The 19,184-nt window shown below is 37.8% G+C and overlaps 1 protein-coding gene across 6 annotated transcripts in view; it reads right to left on the bottom strand.

Annotated features, from left to right (window-relative positions):
* The window catches only part of KATNIP (katanin interacting protein), a 60,967-nt gene that overhangs the window by 22,767 nt on the left and 19,016 nt on the right, over window positions 1-19,184 (bottom strand). For all 6 annotated transcript variants that reach the window (XM_061473206.1, XM_061473204.1, XM_061473203.1 and 3 more), the window contains 4 exons: window positions 15,546-15,686; window positions 9,965-10,856; window positions 4,728-5,462; window positions 4,006-4,214 (listed from right to left, as the gene is read on the bottom strand). In XM_061473206.1, coding sequence (XP_061329190.1) covers window positions 4,006-4,214; window positions 4,728-5,462; window positions 9,965-10,856; window positions 15,546-15,686 — 1,977 coding nt within the window. The remainder of the gene's footprint in view (window positions 1-4,005; window positions 4,215-4,727; window positions 5,463-9,964; window positions 10,857-15,545; window positions 15,687-19,184) is intronic.

The following is a 19,184-nucleotide window of genomic DNA, read 5'->3' on the forward strand; positions in this document are numbered from 1 at the left end:
AGTCACTCTTATTTACCTACGGACTGCCATGCAAACAATAACATGCTGTATTTGCATACTGCAAATACATTGCAGAGACAAGAAGTCTGGGAGGAAGTTAAGACCTCAGACAGTGACACCACAGTTTCTTCTCAAGGCCAGAGCAAACGAGCAAATGTGCCCAAAAGCTTACGTTTGCTCTCTGACAATACTAATTAATAGGTTACGCTATTCAACATAGCAAAGCAGAAAGTTAATAAACAGATGATAAGATCTGCTGATCATACTGGGGCAATAAAGTTATTAAAGACTAAGGAGAACTCCAAAGGGTTCAGACAGACTTAATTTCATTGAGTGAGCATGATAAAATGCTTAATTATGTTCACTGCAGGCAAATATAAAAATGCTACATGTGAGGAAAACAATCCTAACTTTACATGTACAGTATTAGGCTCCAAACAATAGCAGAATAGAATGAAATCTTTGCATTATTTTAAATAGTTCTACAAAAACAATTAGCTCAATCTTCATTAGTAGTCAAAAAGCCAAATAGGAAACTCCAGACTCCTAGTGCAGATTCCTTAACTACAGTTTCATTTATCACTCGAGGTAGACTCTCTGTCACCAAGAATACACCAAATGGACCTACACTGCACCTGAAAAAAGAAATAAAAGACTTGTCAACACTTTTCTCTTACTGTTATATTAGATCTCTGCAGTATAACCACTGACATCCTGGATCTAATATGTGTATGCTCCCAGATGGCAATATACTTCTTGTAGTAGCAAATGTCCTTGAGGTAATTAAGTAGGTGAAACTGAGCAAGAACTGTGCACTGAAATAAATGCATATAGATAATCTACAAAAGGTGGAAAAAAAACCCTCCCACTGGGGGTACCTTTATTGCAAAACAGTGACTCTGTCTTTGATGCCTGATGGCTTTTCCTCAGAGCAACTTAAAAAGACCAGCCTGAGAATAAAAATTTGCAACAATACTATCAAAACCCATGGATGCAACAAAGCTACCAGTCTTACAGAAGGCAGAATAATACCCTCCTTTGCCGATCATAAACCACCTGTGCCAAGCCACCTTATCACCTCTTTCTCCCTCTTCCTCCTTTATTGGCTACTCAGATTCCTTCATTCCACTGGTGCCCACTATCTTTTCTTTCAGATATGGTCTAATTTTCTACTATTTCAACCACTTCAGCTTGTGAACACTGTCCTACCTGTGTCTTAGATCCTTATGGCTAGAACAAAATACCACCATAGTACAGGAGTTCTTGGAAAAGCAGTAAAAAGTAGAAAGTACTACCATGGTCCCACGCTTAACCATAATACACCACCTTCCGTGTGACAAGTAACTGAAGTAGGACTAGCCATTCTGGAAAACAGAGATTTAGAAGAGACTGTAGCAGAGGGGCATAAACCTCTTGAGTGGCTTGAAGAAGGGAATCAGAAATAATTTAGTTTCTTCCAAAACAAAGCCTAGGGGACATTAAACGAACCTAGAGACAAACATAAAGAGGTTCTTTGTGCTATGCAAGTTAAGCTGGGAAACAACACAGAGCACGGCAAGTTGTACAAGTGCATGCAGCTTCAAAAAGCTAATGGATGAAATAATGTAATAAAAATCCATGGCAGGATACTAAACACAAATGTGACGTTTGTAAGACAAATTTCTAAGGGCTGGATGAGTGTTTCAGAGAAACGCCACTGCATGTTTGCTCTATTCTTTCATTCTCCCTAGGCATCCGCTGTCGGTCATAGTCAGAGTCAGGTCAAACACCCTATTTACCGGTCTGACCTCCCATAAAAGTTGATGTATTAAGGTTTACTGAAGTTACGGGAAAGACAGATGACCATGGATAATATTAACAAGAAAGTAAGACACTTCTTAAGAGCTTTTCAAAAGTTCTGTACTCAGTGCAGTAAAACACTGTTTCATCCACTGAGCACACTACAGGAAAAACGGGCGAGTGATCAACAGGTAGAGACATTTTAAACCCAATACCAGTCTGAATTACAGTGTTATGCTGGGGAAGACAAATCATCTACTAGATCTGTATCATTTTATAGCATAAGCATCCATCTACAAAATCTTGATGGTACCAGCAAACACAGAATGAGATCAGAGTTAAATGGCTCAGACACAATAGCTTTTGTCATTCCACTGCTGATAGAGCAGGTTTCAGATTTAGAAAGAGTATGAAGAACACCACAGATGAAAAACAAAATAAAAGGCAGGGGCTCCAAACAGCCTAGGTCTAGGCTACTGCAAAGGAAGAAGTCTTGGTGAATGCTCACAATAAACAAGCAGTCAAGAAAAGAAAGGTGAACTTCAATTTGTGTCCATGAAATCCTGCACTGCATAAGGTGTCTGAACAGTTTAAGATACTGCAAGCAAAAAAGGGAACAAAATTACTGTTGCCAATGTTAACTAGTGCTAGAAATGTCAAAGGGTTAGGGTCACTGACTCATGATTGTCCTGGGTTCAGCAGTAGCAGTCATTTTTCTCCATCTTAATAGCTGGCGCAGTGCTGCGGTTTTGACTTTAGTCTGAGAACAACACTGATAACACACCGATGTTTTCAATTGTTGCTAAGTAATGTTTACCCCCATCAAGGACATTTTCAGTCTCATGCTCTGCCAGTGAGGAGGAGCACGGGAAGCCGGGAGGAAGCAAAGACAGGACACCTGACCCAAACTAGCCAAAGGGGTATTCCATACCACAGCACATCATGCCCAGTATATAAACTGGGGGGAGTTACCCGGAAGGGCTGCTCAGGTCGGGCTGGGTATCAGTCAGCGAGTGGTGAGCAATTGTATTCTCTCCCCTTGTTATTCCCCTTATTATTATTATTGGTGGTAGCAGTAGTGGTTTTGTGTTATATCTCAGTTACTGGATCGTTCTTATCTCAACTGGTGGGAGTTAACATTCTTTCAATTCTCCTCCCCATCCTTCCGGGAGCAGGGGGAGGAAAAAGGAGGGAGTGGGCAAGCGTGGTTCTGAGTTACCAGCTGGGCTTAAACCACAACAATGATCTTAACAGTAAGATCAAATTCCAATGTTATGACATCTTATAAGCCACCAGAAGAGGACAAAACAGAACATGAAGGCATGACAACAGCATAAGGCTCATTAGGAACAATACATCACTAGGAGCATTTTAGCAGAACCAACTGGAATTTAGATTGATTCAGCTTTGATGTCCTCACAGACTTACAAGTAAGAGTGTGTCCCCCTAGAAACAGATAACCTCATTGAAGCAACAGTAGGTGCTCATGAGGATTCTTCAAAAGCAGAAGATTTGATGGAAATCAAGTCAAAGACTGCCCCACAACACCCTGAGCAGAAAATCTTGCAGGATCTTTGCTCAGACATAGAGCAAGACTCCAGTGCTTGGAAATACGGCCTTCCTCCAAGTAGTAAAATACCTACTGTATGGAATAGGAAAAGAAAATTTTTATACTGCAAAACGCTCACAGACCTGTGCAGATGCTAGTCAAAAGAGGAAAGAGGAAAAACTAAGGGGAAGGTTCAGAGAGGGAGTTCCTTCTCAGATAAAATACTTCATCTGTGGAGGAAGAAACAAGCAAGAGTACACTCTGTGTGAAAAATATGGAAAAAATCTTTGGTTTGGAGTGACAGGGAGCACAGCTACTCATTATATATTAACTCTATGGTAAAAATCACTGTCAGTGCTCAGGAGTACCTCTGTCAAATAGAACTCCCTTGAATCTCTGTCCGAGTAAGCAAAGAGAGAAAAAAAAAAAACAACAGTATAGTCTTCCTTGTAGTCTTATTAATCATTGAGGGAAACAAAAATTTTGAGCACTTTTGGGGCTTCAAAAATCTGAATAAATTATTGAGCCGGTGAAAAAAAAGATACCTTCAAAACAGACAGAGAGCTGTATTAGTCCTTCTGCAGAGCTTTACTCTACCATGGAAATCAGTGTCTACTACTTCCATGTCATCTTTCAGACAGACATTTATAGGGAGTTCTGAACATAGAGGCCCCTACCTGTTGATTTTCTGTTCTTAACCCTGCTTGTGTGAAAGGTCTTTCATCTCCCTCCCTATCAGCAGTTGTTGGCCTCTTTAACTCTTCCTCGTATCTCAAGCAGCTGGCATTTTCCATTTCTCCATCATATGTCTCATCATAGCAGTATATAGCTTCAAGAATGTCATCATCCGTAGTGAACAATATAGTATCCCCAAAGTGCTCTGGAGCTGAAGGCAACACACAGAATAAAATACAGAAGAATATATAGAGTGATAAAAGTATTTTTGGTCCTTCTTACATTTAATTTGCTATAGTTTTTAAAGACAATAGACAGTAAATTGATACTGACAACTGATGTAATTAGTATGTTCATTCTCAAATTCATACTGCACAGCAGAAAAACCTGCAGAACTTGGTCGAATTTCAAATACATATAAAAGAAAATTGGAAGAAAAGCTTCTTCATCACCTTTTCCAAAAGACAGGTCTATCTGATGTGACTGAAATACGGCCTTGTTACTATGCCATCATTAAGAATAGAGATTAGCTCTATAGGCTGCTAAAATTCATAGTTTCATTGAAGAATGCATTACTGGGCTTTGCATTACATTTTGAAATTAAAAGGACTAAACACTATACATAGTGCCTGCTTGCTTTGAAGTGTAAAGTGATAACAAGCTAAATGTATTTGTCTGTATTGTACTACTGTTTCCACAAAGAAAATAAGAAATGATAGCATACCTCCAGATAAGGTTCCTGAAGCTTTTGCAATTTCTCCTTTAAAGATGCATTGTTCATCTAATATCATTATAATGTCTTTCACACCTCTGAAAGAATGTATGCGGGATTTATTATAATTCCAAATCCTAATCATAGCTACTTGACAGGAATCCACAAAGTCAATAAAGATGAAGTGAGGTTTTCCAGGGGTAAATGGTGCTAGCCAGAGATGCATATCATCCTGTGTCCGATTTACGCCATCAATTAGGTTGGTTATTATTCTGGGATCGTTGCCATAAGCTGGTAAAATATTTATATCAGGTGGCTCAGCCGTTATTTTTGATATCTGAACAGGCTCTCCTTTAGAACTGAAAACTTCAATTCCATTAAGACCAACATAATGTCTGTCTCCCCATGTTGTCTGAATGTCTATCACTAAGTGCTGTCCATAAGGTAAAACAGGAATTTTAAAATCATTTCCATCATGTGCCTCCATAGAATTTTCTCCTTCTTGTTTTTTTGGTAGTGTTTGTAGTCCCTCTTTTCTCATTTGCTGATATTCTCCAGGCCAGTTGATTTTCTGTTGATGGAGAAACTCATCAAAGATGTCCCCTTGAAAATCCATGTTGGAGATTCGGCCACGATGGGAATAATTAAACTTTACCAAGGAGTTCCAGGACTCCTGCAGAGTGTGTTCTTTTTCATTTTGCCACTTTGCTCTAGAGGTTTCTATGTCCTTCATAGAAAAGTCATCACCTGAAAACAACATTACATAGGCATTTCATGTAAAAACAAGACTGGAAGCAAATACTATAACATGGATTTGCCAGAATTATGCTGCTGCTCTTCGTGTTCCTTTACCGTAAAATGCTCTTTAGAGTAGCACTTTTCTATTGCCTCCCTATTAGAAAGGCTACATGTACCAGTTTCCCTTCCCCATTTAGACAAGCACTTTTAACTATTGAAGAGCAGAGCACATGCCAAGGTACAAAATGCAACGCAGTTTGAGACTGCAAATTCTTGACTCAACATTTACAGAACTTGGGATTTTGCCCAGTGATACTTATTGTCTGTCTGTCACAATAGTTTAAATCATCTGTCTGCATTTCTGCAGAAGATCTTTCATACAGTTGGAAATGGCTGAACTGGTTAAGTTTCTAAAGCTTTACAGAGAAAAGACAGTGCTTCCTGTCAAAGTCAACCTTGTGTATATAAAGAAAAGTGGTGAGAAAAGAAGTTCAGTATACAAGGAGGATGGGGTGAGTGTTGTGTTCTATGTAGGTAATGTCCAAATATTTTTCTCACTTTTCAGCAAGCATGAGAGGCAGAAGGGGGCTAATGACAAAGTATCTAATGGGAACACAGTGGAGACAACCAATTAGAGGGGCACAGTGGGAAAAAAGCATGCCCTCCTTGTGACTGCACTGGAGAGCTGCTTAATTTCCATCTCAAAACAATTAAGAGCAGATAATAACGAAGATTTTCAATAAAGCTGTCACTTATGTATTTTCTTCAAATAAATGAAGAAAAGCAAGTACAGTACTAAACAATTACAGGCCCATGGGCTAGATTTTACTTCTGTACAATGTCCTTGAGTGGATACTAACACAAATGGTTATCAAGAGTAAGTGCCAATTGCTGCAAAATTATCTTTTCCCAGAAGACTGCTCAAGACTAACTTTTAACTTTGTTTTTCGAACACTGGGAAAGAGGCAATGTTCCTAATCTATCCATGGCCAATAATAATTTACACTGGGACAAGAAAGATAAAAATAAGAACTTTAAAGCAGATGGGAAACCACCTGAAAGAAGGTTGTCTTTCAGAATGAAAGCCTGGAGACCAACTTGCCCACAAGGGAAATACAGAGCGGAAGTATCAGCCATTTAAAAGTCACTTTCTTGTTCAAACCATTTTCTATATGGATACTCTTTGGGTGGATGATCCAAAACAGTACTTCCTGTTTGGAAGTACTGGAGAAGACAATTTACCTAAAGAAGATACTGCATATATATGTACCACTTTTAAAATGTCAAAGTTTGAAAATTTCAGGATGAGCATGTAGAGAAGAGTATTTGACATTTATTAGCCTGCCTTGTTTTGGAGGGTTTTTTCCCTTTTTTAAAACCCCCCTCTTTTTTAAATGTTAAGTACTTCAAGCAGCACAGAGATTGCAACTCAGAAACACTTCTACAGCAGTTTAAATAGGAGTGATTTTCAATGGGAGGTTAACAGGTTTGTTAGCTACATTAAGGAGTGACAACAGAAGTGAAGCTCTGAAAGGAAAGCAGAGAATAGCCCAAAAGCAAAGGTCAGTGGGTGAAGGCTTACAGGGTTGGGCATACATTTTAGAATATAAGATTTATTCTTTTTACTGGAGCCACGTGAACAACAAACTCTTCCTGCAGATAACGAGTGTCCCACTTGCAGATGTTACAGACATATTCCCAGCCTTCTGCATGCCTGAGAGGATTGTATGATGGATGCTATCCTGAAGCCCAAGAAATAATGACACCTCAAACCCTGTGGGTTTAGGAGGGGATTCTTAAATCACCAAGTCCCTTGTCCTGCTTCTGACGGCAACACATCCCACACAATCTCTCTCAAAACTTTACTAAACTACATTTTGGGGCAACTCTTGCTTGAAAAAAAACATCTTTCTTCTCTCTCTGTTGTGTTAATCTCATTTTTACTCCCAGCAGTTATAAATAGCAATCATATTTCCCTGCTTCAATCACAGGCTTCATTTCCCAAATCATTCTAAAAGCTGTCTTCTATATCTGTTCCACTTTGTAATCAGCTTTCCTGAAAATGGATGATCAGAACTGCAGTTTTCCAACTGACGTCTCATGAGTGCCTGTGTTGAGATATTAACATTTCCCTCACAGAAAAGCCTCTGCTGATACATCCTTGGAGTGCACTGTTATAATCACGTCTGCGTCACACTAGTGTTTCATAGTCAATCTGTTATCAGCTACTCAACCAAGATCCTTCTCTCCAGAGGTCATTTGCAATTGATGATTATTCAGCTTACAACTTAATTTTTCGTTATTAGTCCCCAGATGACCCTCCAAGCAGGACTACCGAATTGTATTCCATTGCTATTACTCCCATCTTCAAGTTCATCTTTCTGTGCAGTTCTTCAATCTTCTTAACTCATAATACCCCAAATTATATGTTATTTGCAAATTTTATCAGCATATTTCCATCATTTCCTTTACACATTAAACAGTTATCAAAGAAAAACTGTATGTTTTCATAGCAACATTAACTCGAGCCAAGTATGCATGGACGTGCTATTTCTAATTCCTGTTGTTCTCGTTATTCTTCATTCACTGACCAAAGGCATGCTGTGACATTGTAAATGAGGTTGTGCAGCCTCCCCTTTGACACATTCCACTGTTGGGAAACTGCAGCTCCCCTAGTCCCGCTCCAATTAAAATTCACCACTCTTAGGGAAACACTTAAAACTGCTTTCCTGTTGTTAATGCTCACTCAGCTCCACTTTGAAGATGGCTTTATCCTGTGCAGTATAGTACAGAGAGAACAAAAGCTGCTAGATGGCATGCAGTTTTCCCAGGAACAAACACATATTGGGAGTTTAAAGCACCAGATGACCTGCTCTGAGCAAAATGAGAGGACATTGTAATTAGAATCATGATAACCCTCATCTTACAGTTTACATTAAAATTCCTAAATTGTTACAATTTTTACAGCTGAACAGAGATTACTATAGTAGGATTTATGTACAGTTTCCATAATGCTAAGAAGTTTTTAATCTAACAAAGATGCTATAAAATGTGTGAAACAGCAAACGGGTGAGTGGTAGGTGAAGCGAAAATGGCAGTTATTCCAACTACTTCTGTACTTTTCTTCTTTGAGGTATAATTTCAGATATACTTACAAAATTGCCATTTTCTCTGAGGGGCAGAGAAAGAAAAGTTCAGACATTCTAAGTTTAGAAAGAATAATTTTGTTGCCTTTGTGTGAAAAATTCATGTAGTACCTGCTGTTGAATTTCAACTGGCATTCCTCCATTTAGGCACATTTCCTGTCCTTTATCACCATAACTTTAATGTAAACACCCAGATACAGTATACAGCAAGCTATACTTTCATGTAAATTGTTCTGATGTTAAATCACTCCCAAAATCACTCCCAAAAATCTCAATTTGTGTATTTGTAACCTCTTTTTCCAATTCTTTGCGCCTTGTTGTGCTTGGCCTGCCACACTCTCTTCATTTGAGACAAGTTATTGAATGCTGAAGAATTACAGAATGCTAAAGAGGGGTATGAAGGCTCCAAAAAAGAAGTCAGAGTGACCCATGGCTTGAAACTGAAAAGGCAGGATTAAAAATACATCCTGAGCAATGGAAATCAAAAAACTTGCTTAAAAGCAAGCCCAAGTAGAACTTGTGGATAAGAAATTCTATTCTTGTGCTATTTAAGGACAAAAATATTACCCCATGCCCAGAAAATTTCTTAGCCATAGAACATTGAAGGCTGGGAGAGAGTAGGAACTTCAAAACTTGACCAGTTCTCATACTCTTCCTTGTGGACATGCTGACAGCTACTGCTAGAGGCAGAACACAACTACACAAATCTGGATCCTCCACCTCCAACAGGATCCAGGGGAACTAAAAAAGGTTTAGAGAAGGATGACAAGGATAATCAAAAGCACAGAGAAGGTAACAGCTAAATTTACTAGAAAACTCTTCATAAATAAGCACAGATGTCTGAGGGAGTTTTGAAGAGGTATATCAAGTGGTGAAGGGAAAATAAGACCAATTCTCCATTCACTCTGAATAAATATATTTAGCATACATTCTTACTGAGAAAGACACAAACCTACTGCACAAATAAACTCTGTAAATTTGTAAACGTAAAATGGAGTGTGACCTCACTACCTTGAGGTAACACTCTTTTTGCAGATCTTCATCTCTGATATTAGCAAACATTTGCTGTCTGCAGAACTGTCAAATTTTAGAATATAATTTATTTTAATCTCCTCCAAATAAATTTAAAAACACTAAATGAGAATGTAAAATTTGCAGAAGACCATTTCACATGAGGTGTAGGACAAGGACAGAGACTCTGAGCATTGTCATAGCAGGAATGAGAAAAACTGAATACTGCAAACAGCAAAACTATACCTCCTCCAGGAATCTTAAGAGGTCTCTTCCCACCTAAATGATTCTGTGCTTCTGTAAAATGCAAAATATGCCAGGAGTTGCACTAAGGTTGTTATTGTGAGCTCTTACCTTTGAGAGCAGAACCACCTTCTCCAAGACTTACAGTGTTTAATCCCCCCTTTTGTACACATCTGACACTTCTCCTTCCACTTGTAGGGTACTGTAAGCTGCAGGAATTTTTGTTAGGAAGTTGCTCCAAAATGTCCAAGCCCACATCACCATCCTTCCTGGTTAGCATTTGCGATCTCTCATCTCCATTTCCATTTCCACTACTGGATCTTCCCAGTTCATTTCTCTGATAATTAACATCCTCATTAGCCAGCTTTGAAAAGTTTTTCATGATTCCATCTGACTGTGTTTGAAATCTCAAGCCTGAACAATGTTCTGTGGCAAGCCAGGGAGGTTTCTGCTTACTGGAAGTGACTTGATTATTCCCTGTTACTTGGGAAGATGACTGTAACCAAGAAGGAATTGTACCTGCAGAATCAGGCAATTTTCTTCCTGTTAGCTTTTCCATTTGCTCACTCAAAGTAAGTTCATCATCAGATTGAACATGCTCCGTAACTGCTTGCACTGTTGCATTCTCTTTGGCATCTTTTACACAAACTTGAGATGGTGACACTTTCAGATTATCCTCACACAAACTTTTCTTTGTAAAGCTGACCGATTTCATCCTATGGTCAAGAAGATTTTCTTCTGGCAAAGATTTCCAGTTTAGTGAAGCACTGTCTGACTGTAAGCATTTAAAATGTAGTTCTGCTTCCTTCTCTGTGACTGCAGGTACATTTACTTCTTTCATTTCATTTGCAGGATATGCAGAGATATCTTGCTTGTGATCTTTAAGGTCAATTGTAGTGCTATGGTCAGTGAGGAGATCTCCAGAGGCTCTCTCTAATTCACCATCAAATACAAGGTTCTCATCAACATATAACTTCACCTTTCTTGCTCCAACATCAAGGTCCTACAAGAAGTATGAAGATATCAATCTGTTCAAGCATTATCACTGTTCTGAAACTGACATTTGAACACTTAATCAATAAACAGATGAAAACAATTAAATCCTGGATCAGTAACATGCTTTTGATTACTTTTAATCAAAAGCTCCAACAACTGAAAAATATTGTGGAATACTTAAGGTTTTATTTAAAAGGACTAAAAACCCCTCTGGACACTACTGTGAACCACTTTGGCTGAGGAGGCTTAACTATTTAGAAAAGCTTGAGTGAAGAAGTGTAACTATATTTATCAGGATATAAATTTCAGAGGCACATTTTGCTTCAGCACTTTTAAGATTCACCACTTTCACAACATGTTCCACAGCAAACAACCATCCAGATCAAAGCCACTAGACTTAAAAAGAGTTACAGAAATACAGGGTTGGAAAGAACATTAAAAAAAAAAAAGTAATAAAATCATCTGGTCCATCTTTTTCCCCTGAAGAAAGTAAAATAACCTATACCATTGTGAAGAAATCTGGTTTTAAACGGTTTTCAAATAACCTGCCTTGATAGCTTATTCCAACACTTAACTAGCCTTTCAAATAGAAAGCCTTTACCTCAGACACAACTCTGCCACTCACAACTTTATCTCCATGTTCTACTTTCCTATAGCACCCACTAAGACCTGATTTTTTCATTCCATTGCAGTAGGAACTAATGTTCTTTCTATCTTCTTTAGCATTTCCATCTAACCTGGTTTCCCTCCTGATAAAAATACTGGTATCTTCGCAGAAAATATAGCAGATGAGACAAAATTCACCATCTTTCTGCCCTCTAAAGTTCAGTAATGTGCCCATCATGTAGAATCTTTAAAAACTCTCTGTTCCTTCCTTATCTTCATGGAAACTGAGAAGCTTTTTGTGAAAGTAAGAAGTCTCAGTTTCATCGCACTTGCTCATCTCTTGGATGTCAGTTTTTGAATACTGACTTAAATGTTCCTCTTTGTATCTGTATGCACTCTTGATAGCTTAAAAGTCTTTAGAGATTCCATTCTACTGGAATATCTATTTCCAAATAATAACATGTATGAGGCGAAAAATATAATATGGACCTACACGGGGAGAAAAACAGAAGATGCAAGCATAATAAAAAAGCTCCAGTTGAAAGAGGGCAGTAGGTGTAGGAATGCAAGACACATTCCTGATACATTCCTGATAGAAAAAGATAACCTTCATTAACTTCTCAGAGAACAGCTGTAAACCCAGTTTAATTGGCCATTATGTCATGACTGCCTGTGTTACTGCTAGAGTATCATAAAGTGCTATATGTTGGTACTAATGCATTTGGACATAAAACATAATCTTTTTTTCCCCTTGAATAGGAACACTACTAGATTAATCTAATTTGGAATCAAAACACTTTAATAATTATATATATTAAAAAATACATGCATGGCTTTGCCTGAAATGATGACAGGGAAGAGAAATACTATCAAGATGACCCAGTAATATTATTTTCTTCACCTTTCTATGTTCTCCTTAAATGCTAGAGATATTGGATATTCACAGTTGAATTTAGGATAACTGCAACATACCTACATAATATCGTACCCTCTATTGCTGTTTCTCCACTGAGAAATACTCAAACCTTAGTTCTGTATTTTTATCTGAGAACATACATAAACTGTATGGAACCAGAGAAATGTACACATCTGTATTTTGTAAAGTATTTGTCGATTTCATCTTTTTAAATTAAGATCAGCAACCTCTTAAGAACAAAATGTTTTGAAATTAATCCCACTCCACCCGCCAGTACTGAGAAAACATTGCAAAATGAGATGGTGTCCCTGAAAGAGGGACAGACAAGCACAGAAAAGGGCGAGGCACTTCAAAATTACTATTCCAGTTAATGGCAAATGACTTCTCCTTCCCTAATGTTTTGGGATATCTGGGATAGGTACTGTAGGAAGCAAAAGAGGTGTCTGAGACAATAGAGACAGATGGAACTGGGGCAGGCATTAGTAACAGATGATAGTTCAGAACAATCTATTAATAAAGGAACCAGTAAAAGAAATAATGAAAATCTTTTGCAACAAAATTCAAAGGAGACTGAAGCTCAAGGAGGAAGAATACTAACAGATCTCAACAGACACAAGACTAGAACTGCTCTTTTTCATTCCTTCCCACCTCTCTTCTGAGCTTCCAGTAGCTTAGTGATCAGACGCAGTAGGAAACATTTACAGAATGTTTAGTTTTCCTAGTACCACTGATTAATTCTCCTTGAGCATGAAGAGGCTGGAAAAATCCTTTCCTCAATGAGTAATTCCATCAAGAAGCCATCCTGTAAACAAATACTCAATACTTTGTCCAATGCAAGTTTTTTGCCTCCTGGAAGAGAAATTGGAATGGCACAATGTCTCAGAGCAAGCAAATGGGTACTATCAAGGCCAGAGAGAAAAAAATGAAAGATTTGGTGAAAACTGTTCTACAATTTCTCTGGATGCTCCTTCCCAGCTTGTACCTTCAGCCCTCACAGACTGCCTGCTGGGACAGTGCTTTTCAGTGAAGCAACAAGGATGGCATTTCTGGCTATTTCAGTGACATTTGTGCACGAAGGACAAAGCTTAAAACCAGAGGCACTTTTCTGCAAATTACATCTGGACAGAGGACTTCAAGTTGCTCCTGTCTGACTTCTCATGGAAGTGTGAAAAAAAAAAGGAGCAATGGAAAAGAAGTCAAGAACTAGAAAAGTTCTCCTACAAACCTAACTTGGCTAGAACAAAGCACCTGTATCCTTACAGACAATGCACCCCAGTGGTAGTCCAGCACTGAAGAAAATCTCCAGCTCCAGAGAACAGACATGAACATACATACAGGAGGGACAAGCATGCAGGCAATCACTTGAAGAAAAAAATGATCCCATTGGAGAGCAACTAAGACCTTCATGCATTTAAGTATAGATTTCATTCAGAGACCTCTGAAGACATGCAATAGACATCATCTTGGATCTTACGAAAAGTTTAAATAGCATCAAGTAAGAATGCAGTTTCAACACCGTAGCAAGCATTTACAAAATGTCTGAATATTTCAGACAAGCTTGAAAAGAACTGGCTGCCCTTACCTACATTTGATCTCCTCTTGCAGACTAAAAATTGCCTCCTTATTCTCAGACCTTATCTGAAGTAAATAAAGGCAAGATGAAGCATTCTCTGAGACTTTCCTTATAACTCAGTGAATCAAGGAACTTATGACAATAACTTAATCTATTACAGCTTCCTTCAGACATATTTTCTATTTCCAGACTCAAGTTCTAAACCTCAAACATACAAAAGTACTGGCCTGAATTAATTTTTTGCTTATTTTTTGAAGAAGTACTTTGGTGCCTCTCGCTTACATGGTTTTTGAGGGAAAGGAGGAGATTAGAATGACTACAAAAATCCACACAGAAATCTGGCTCTGTATTTACATTAGCAGAAGAAAATTTCTGCCTAATTATATTTTTGTCTGATATTTCTCAGACAAAACTTCCTCATGACATACTATAAAAATAGGCAGAACTATGTATTATTCTTTCATCTTAGGGATAATGAGACATTTCTTTAGTCAGTGTAAATTGCTGCACTGCCACCAAAATCCATGGGATTATACCCCTAATGGATCGTACAGCTTGCTTTATAGCAGTTTATTTAAATAACAGTGCCTTTAAATACAGAAATACATTTACATGTATTTCCTGCATTGTATTCAATAGGTTTGGTAACAAATCATACTATTACCTCCAAAGCCAGTAGTCCCTTTCACACTCTCTAATAATGGCAGAACATTCTGTAGCCCACATTTTAATAGAGAAAGTTATTAAAATTCCAGGAAACAAATATATATCATGTAATAGTAAACTTGTTTAAGCTGCCCCTTCCATGACCATTTTCATATGTATAAATTACCATATGTGCTTATATAAGAACAGGGATGAGAGCAAAACCAGAGCAATAAAGCTTCTTATTTATAATCCAGGACAGCAAATCCTCTTTGATCCAGTACCTGGGATTTTTTTCTTAACATTGCAGCGTACAAACAAGAATAATTTTCACAGTGACATTCAAACACACAAACAAGAGACCATCTGCCATGAGATGTCTCTATTGCAACAGTAGATTACCTGTTTCATTATGAACACACAGGTAGCATGTTTTTTAGTTGTCCCTGGCAACGGCAAGAGAGTTGGAACTAGATGATCTTTAAGGTCCCTTCCAACCCAAACCATTCTATGATTCTAACTAAAGTGACAAAATTGAAATCAAGCAATAGTCGGCCTATTTATACTTCCATACATCAGAAAATACATATTTATGGACGTTAAACCACAACACATTGTTATAAAACAAATGAAAGTCCTGAATATGAAGATGCACTTGCCTTAATAAAGAATTAAGTGACAGAACATGGAAGCCTTTTATTAGGTCTTTAGAGATCTTTAATAGCTTTGAAAGCAAATGCTTGTTGTGCCTATGAAAATGTTAACACTTACACTGCTACCACTTACAGTCAAGACAAAAAGCAAATTTGACAGTAAATATGGACACCTCCTAGCTCTCTATTTTACTAGAGAAAATAGTATCCACATTTTTTTCATTCATTTGGAAAGAAGATCAAACCGATTTCCCTAGACAAGGCACAGTGTACATACAGAGGAGCTGAGAAGAGACTACTTACACTGGGAGTTGCTGTGGTGTAATTCCAGATCTTGATCTTGGATATACCAAAGTCATGTGACCGGGTTAGATTGCGGATCACAAAGTAAAGTTGGACGGGTGGATGGAAAGGGCACATCCAAAGGAAGCTTTCCTTCGTTATCTAAAGGCACATACAAACAGACTGTCACTAATACTCTTCCTCCTAAACCAGGATGTTTTAATTAACTCACCACCCCACAGAAAAATATATACAGATTAGAAGAGTAACCATTTAATAAAATCTACTACATTAAAAGCAAAATCTTAACCTCATTTCCAAACAGTAAATCCGACTCTCCTGACTGTAAGACAGCTCACAACAACCTGACAATTAGATAAAGGTCAGCTGCTTGCTGTCCCAGTAAGACATCTGCGCACTCACAGATGACAGGCCGTCTGCCATGCTTTGTAACTGCAGGGTCAGAGCAGTTTATTTTAATCAAATTAATCAGCTTTGCAGGCAACAGAGGGGATCACTGAGCACAATTCACACTGTATAATCATTTTACAATTTCTTAAAGTGCTTACACTTCTGTTTTGCCCTCTAAAGAGTGGAATCTTACAGAATTTTATTTCAATGCCTCTATTTTAATCACGCTTTGCAGACAACTAATTTCATTCACAGATCTATGCCTTAGAGCTTTATATAGGACTCTACACTTGAAATTTTCTATGCTATCACAGAAACTCGCAATATGAACTTACAAATAACTGACAAACGCCACATTTTAAAGTGCCAAAGAATGCCTAATTGTGGACATTGTTCAGAAATGCTATCCTCCACATATTCAGAAATTGGAGAAAAGGATACATGGCATCTCAGAAAGAAACAAGTAAAGAGTTTCAGAAACAAAATGTTGAGTATTAGTATACTTGATGTCAAATGTTACCCCAAAACAGAGATGAATGAGGGCAAAAAGTAAATACATATGCAGATGACATTCAGTGATTTGAGATTAGCAGATAAATTAGCTCCCTTTCTATTTTCAAGGCTTCACAGTACATATGGTCACAAAGTAATTATTTTTCTGTATCTTTTCACTTTGAAGTGAACTTTCAGTCTTTCCTGAAGGCAGCAACTACAAAACTTTTCTATTGAGTACTTCAATATGTGCCTAATGATGGTAAGGGCAGAGCTCTGCCAGTCTGTTCAAAGATACTATGAATAGATCCACTTCTCAGAGTGGTGATCTTTGTGTTCCAAACTCTGATGGTTCACAAAGTCTCTGCCACAAAGGCCTCTCAAAGAGTTTGGGAAACTGTTGCTGTTTTGAATGTCAGTTTTAGGCATAAACAGCCATAAGATTGCCAGATAGGTTTAATCCTTTCTATATAAAACCAGAAATGAGCCTTTAAACATCAAAGAAATGAAGGATAGTCCTTAAACCAGTGTGAACCCAATTACAGGAACAACTTCAAAGCTAGATCATGTCACTGAAGTCATAAAATGAACAAGAATGATTAAAAAGCCATTTCCCACCAGCAGATAACATCTGATGAGGGATCCATCTCCAGACTTCTCAAGTCAGGACCTGATGCATGAGAAATAATAAGTTCTGGTAGGTACTGTGATAGTGCCAGATTCAGCAGCAAAATAGACCCTGGAGAGACCTGTCCATGCTTCTCACTAATTTATCCATAAAGTTGCACATGATCTTCCGAACAACAGAATGCGTATCAGAGCCAGGCCAAGTACATTGAGTGAGAGGCAGCTGTAGAGATCATTTTGTTTATCAGATAGTGGGAGTAACTGCCTAGGACTGAGGATACATAAACTCACAGGTGTTACAGTCCCTGTCAGCCTGACAGGGATCTGACACCAAAAACTGAAGAATGATGAATCCATACTCAAACTCAAGACCATGGAGGACTCTCACCTTTTATCACTAAGAGTGATGGTGAAGTCTTTGCCTTCACATGATGTACTTGAGTCTGAAGTTACCGCCTCTGCAGCTAACACTGAAAACTCTAGACCAAAAGTTCTTGGAACCCTCAGGGTGAACCCAGGATGTCAGGAGTAGGAATTACATTTTGAACAGGCTCAAGGGAAAAAAAAGTGAGGGTGGGAACCATTGGTCTTAGATTTTGTGTGAGAATGGCCCAAGACACTGCTTGTGTGGGCACTGAAGGTATACAGGATGGAAGGAAAAGGAAGGCTCAAGCACTGTGAAGAGAAATGATGTAGGTCTGAGGGTTCACCATTGTAAGAAATGTATTGTTAGATATTTCTAGAATTACAGTTATCTGTCCTTGTTATGCTAAGGGTTACAAGAGCTGTACATGAATATAAGACTCAAAAAGGCTTACAGAAAACAATTACAGTGAAATACCTAATCTATGTCTTATTAAGCATTATTTCCTTCATTGAGAGCACCTGGTGGCCTGCCCAGTACTTTTTCCTGTTACAGCATATCACAAAGTACAGGGGAGAAACCAATTTAAGTGTTCTTCTTAAAAGTCTGCAAAGGTAATAACTAAACTAATAAATAAATAGAATTCCTGACCTTCAATAAGAGTATGTCTATTCTCAGAGATAAACATACACCTAAATGATCAAAAATTGAAGTGTTTCAGCAGTGGTAAAATGAGTTTTCTGCAAAATAAGTTTTTATATTAAATTTTCATTCTGTTGAAAATATTAGTTGCTTGGAGATTTATTAATTTGTTGGTTTTTCTAATGCACCCAAAAGCTTTCATATATGATCTGAAATGTACACAAACTGGAAATCCTGCTTTGACTGCTGAAGTCATCTGCAGTTCAATTACCACATAACCACATTCTAAGACCATATTCCCTCTCCAGATTGCATCTTCTCTGATGCATTACCTTTCCAGCATCAAAAGAGAGTACAGTGTCAGAAATCAAAGGAATATATAAATCATTGAAATATAAAACCTTATTGCTTAAGAATAATGGTACATATGAATATACGAGATATGCTAGAATAACAGGTTTATACTGACTTAATGAATCTATTACTACATAATTTACAATTATCTAAAGTCTGAGAGTTACTACTATGACTACTGAGTGTCATCTACCAGGGAGCACCGCCTATAAAGAAGAATGTGTATTTGTGACTATGATTTTTCAGGAGACAGCAAGAAAGATGTTTGAAGTAAAAATATTTGTCTGGAAATGATACTAAGTTTCAACTAAATTTCAAAAGAGTGCATTTTTGCCCTCTTTCCATTCCCATTCACCCTGCAAGCAGGAAAGTATCACTAGCATGAAATGAGTTAGAATTTATATTTTTTAATAGTCTAAGTCATTTAGTATCCTTATCTGCTAAAATCATACTAATCCTAACTGTCAAGGTCCATGGAGACAAAGGACATGCAGTGAATGCGCAGCACAAATGAAATAACGGCAGTATTAAGCGCTATGGACATTTGCTGATCTCATCAGTAATACCAGAATTTCATAGCAGTTACTGTCTTTTGCCCATTGTCTTTAGCATGTAAGCTGCTCATGTCCACTCATCTTATAATCTCACAGAAGAGCCATGAAATACTTTTACTATGTTATGTATTTTTCTTAATCTCTTGTTCAAAACTACTCAATTCTTATTCTTCAATGATTCTTTCCTTAGGTAAAAGGATAACAAGGAGACAGGAA

This window comes from Pezoporus flaviventris, unplaced genomic scaffold (genome assembly GCF_033815535.1).
Source record: "Pezoporus flaviventris isolate CSIRO_AGI_PZ_B2104156 unplaced genomic scaffold, CSIRO_AGI_Pfla_v1 ptg000078l, whole genome shotgun sequence".
NCBI classification, from domain to species: domain Eukaryota; kingdom Metazoa; phylum Chordata; class Aves; order Psittaciformes; family Psittacidae; genus Pezoporus; species Pezoporus flaviventris.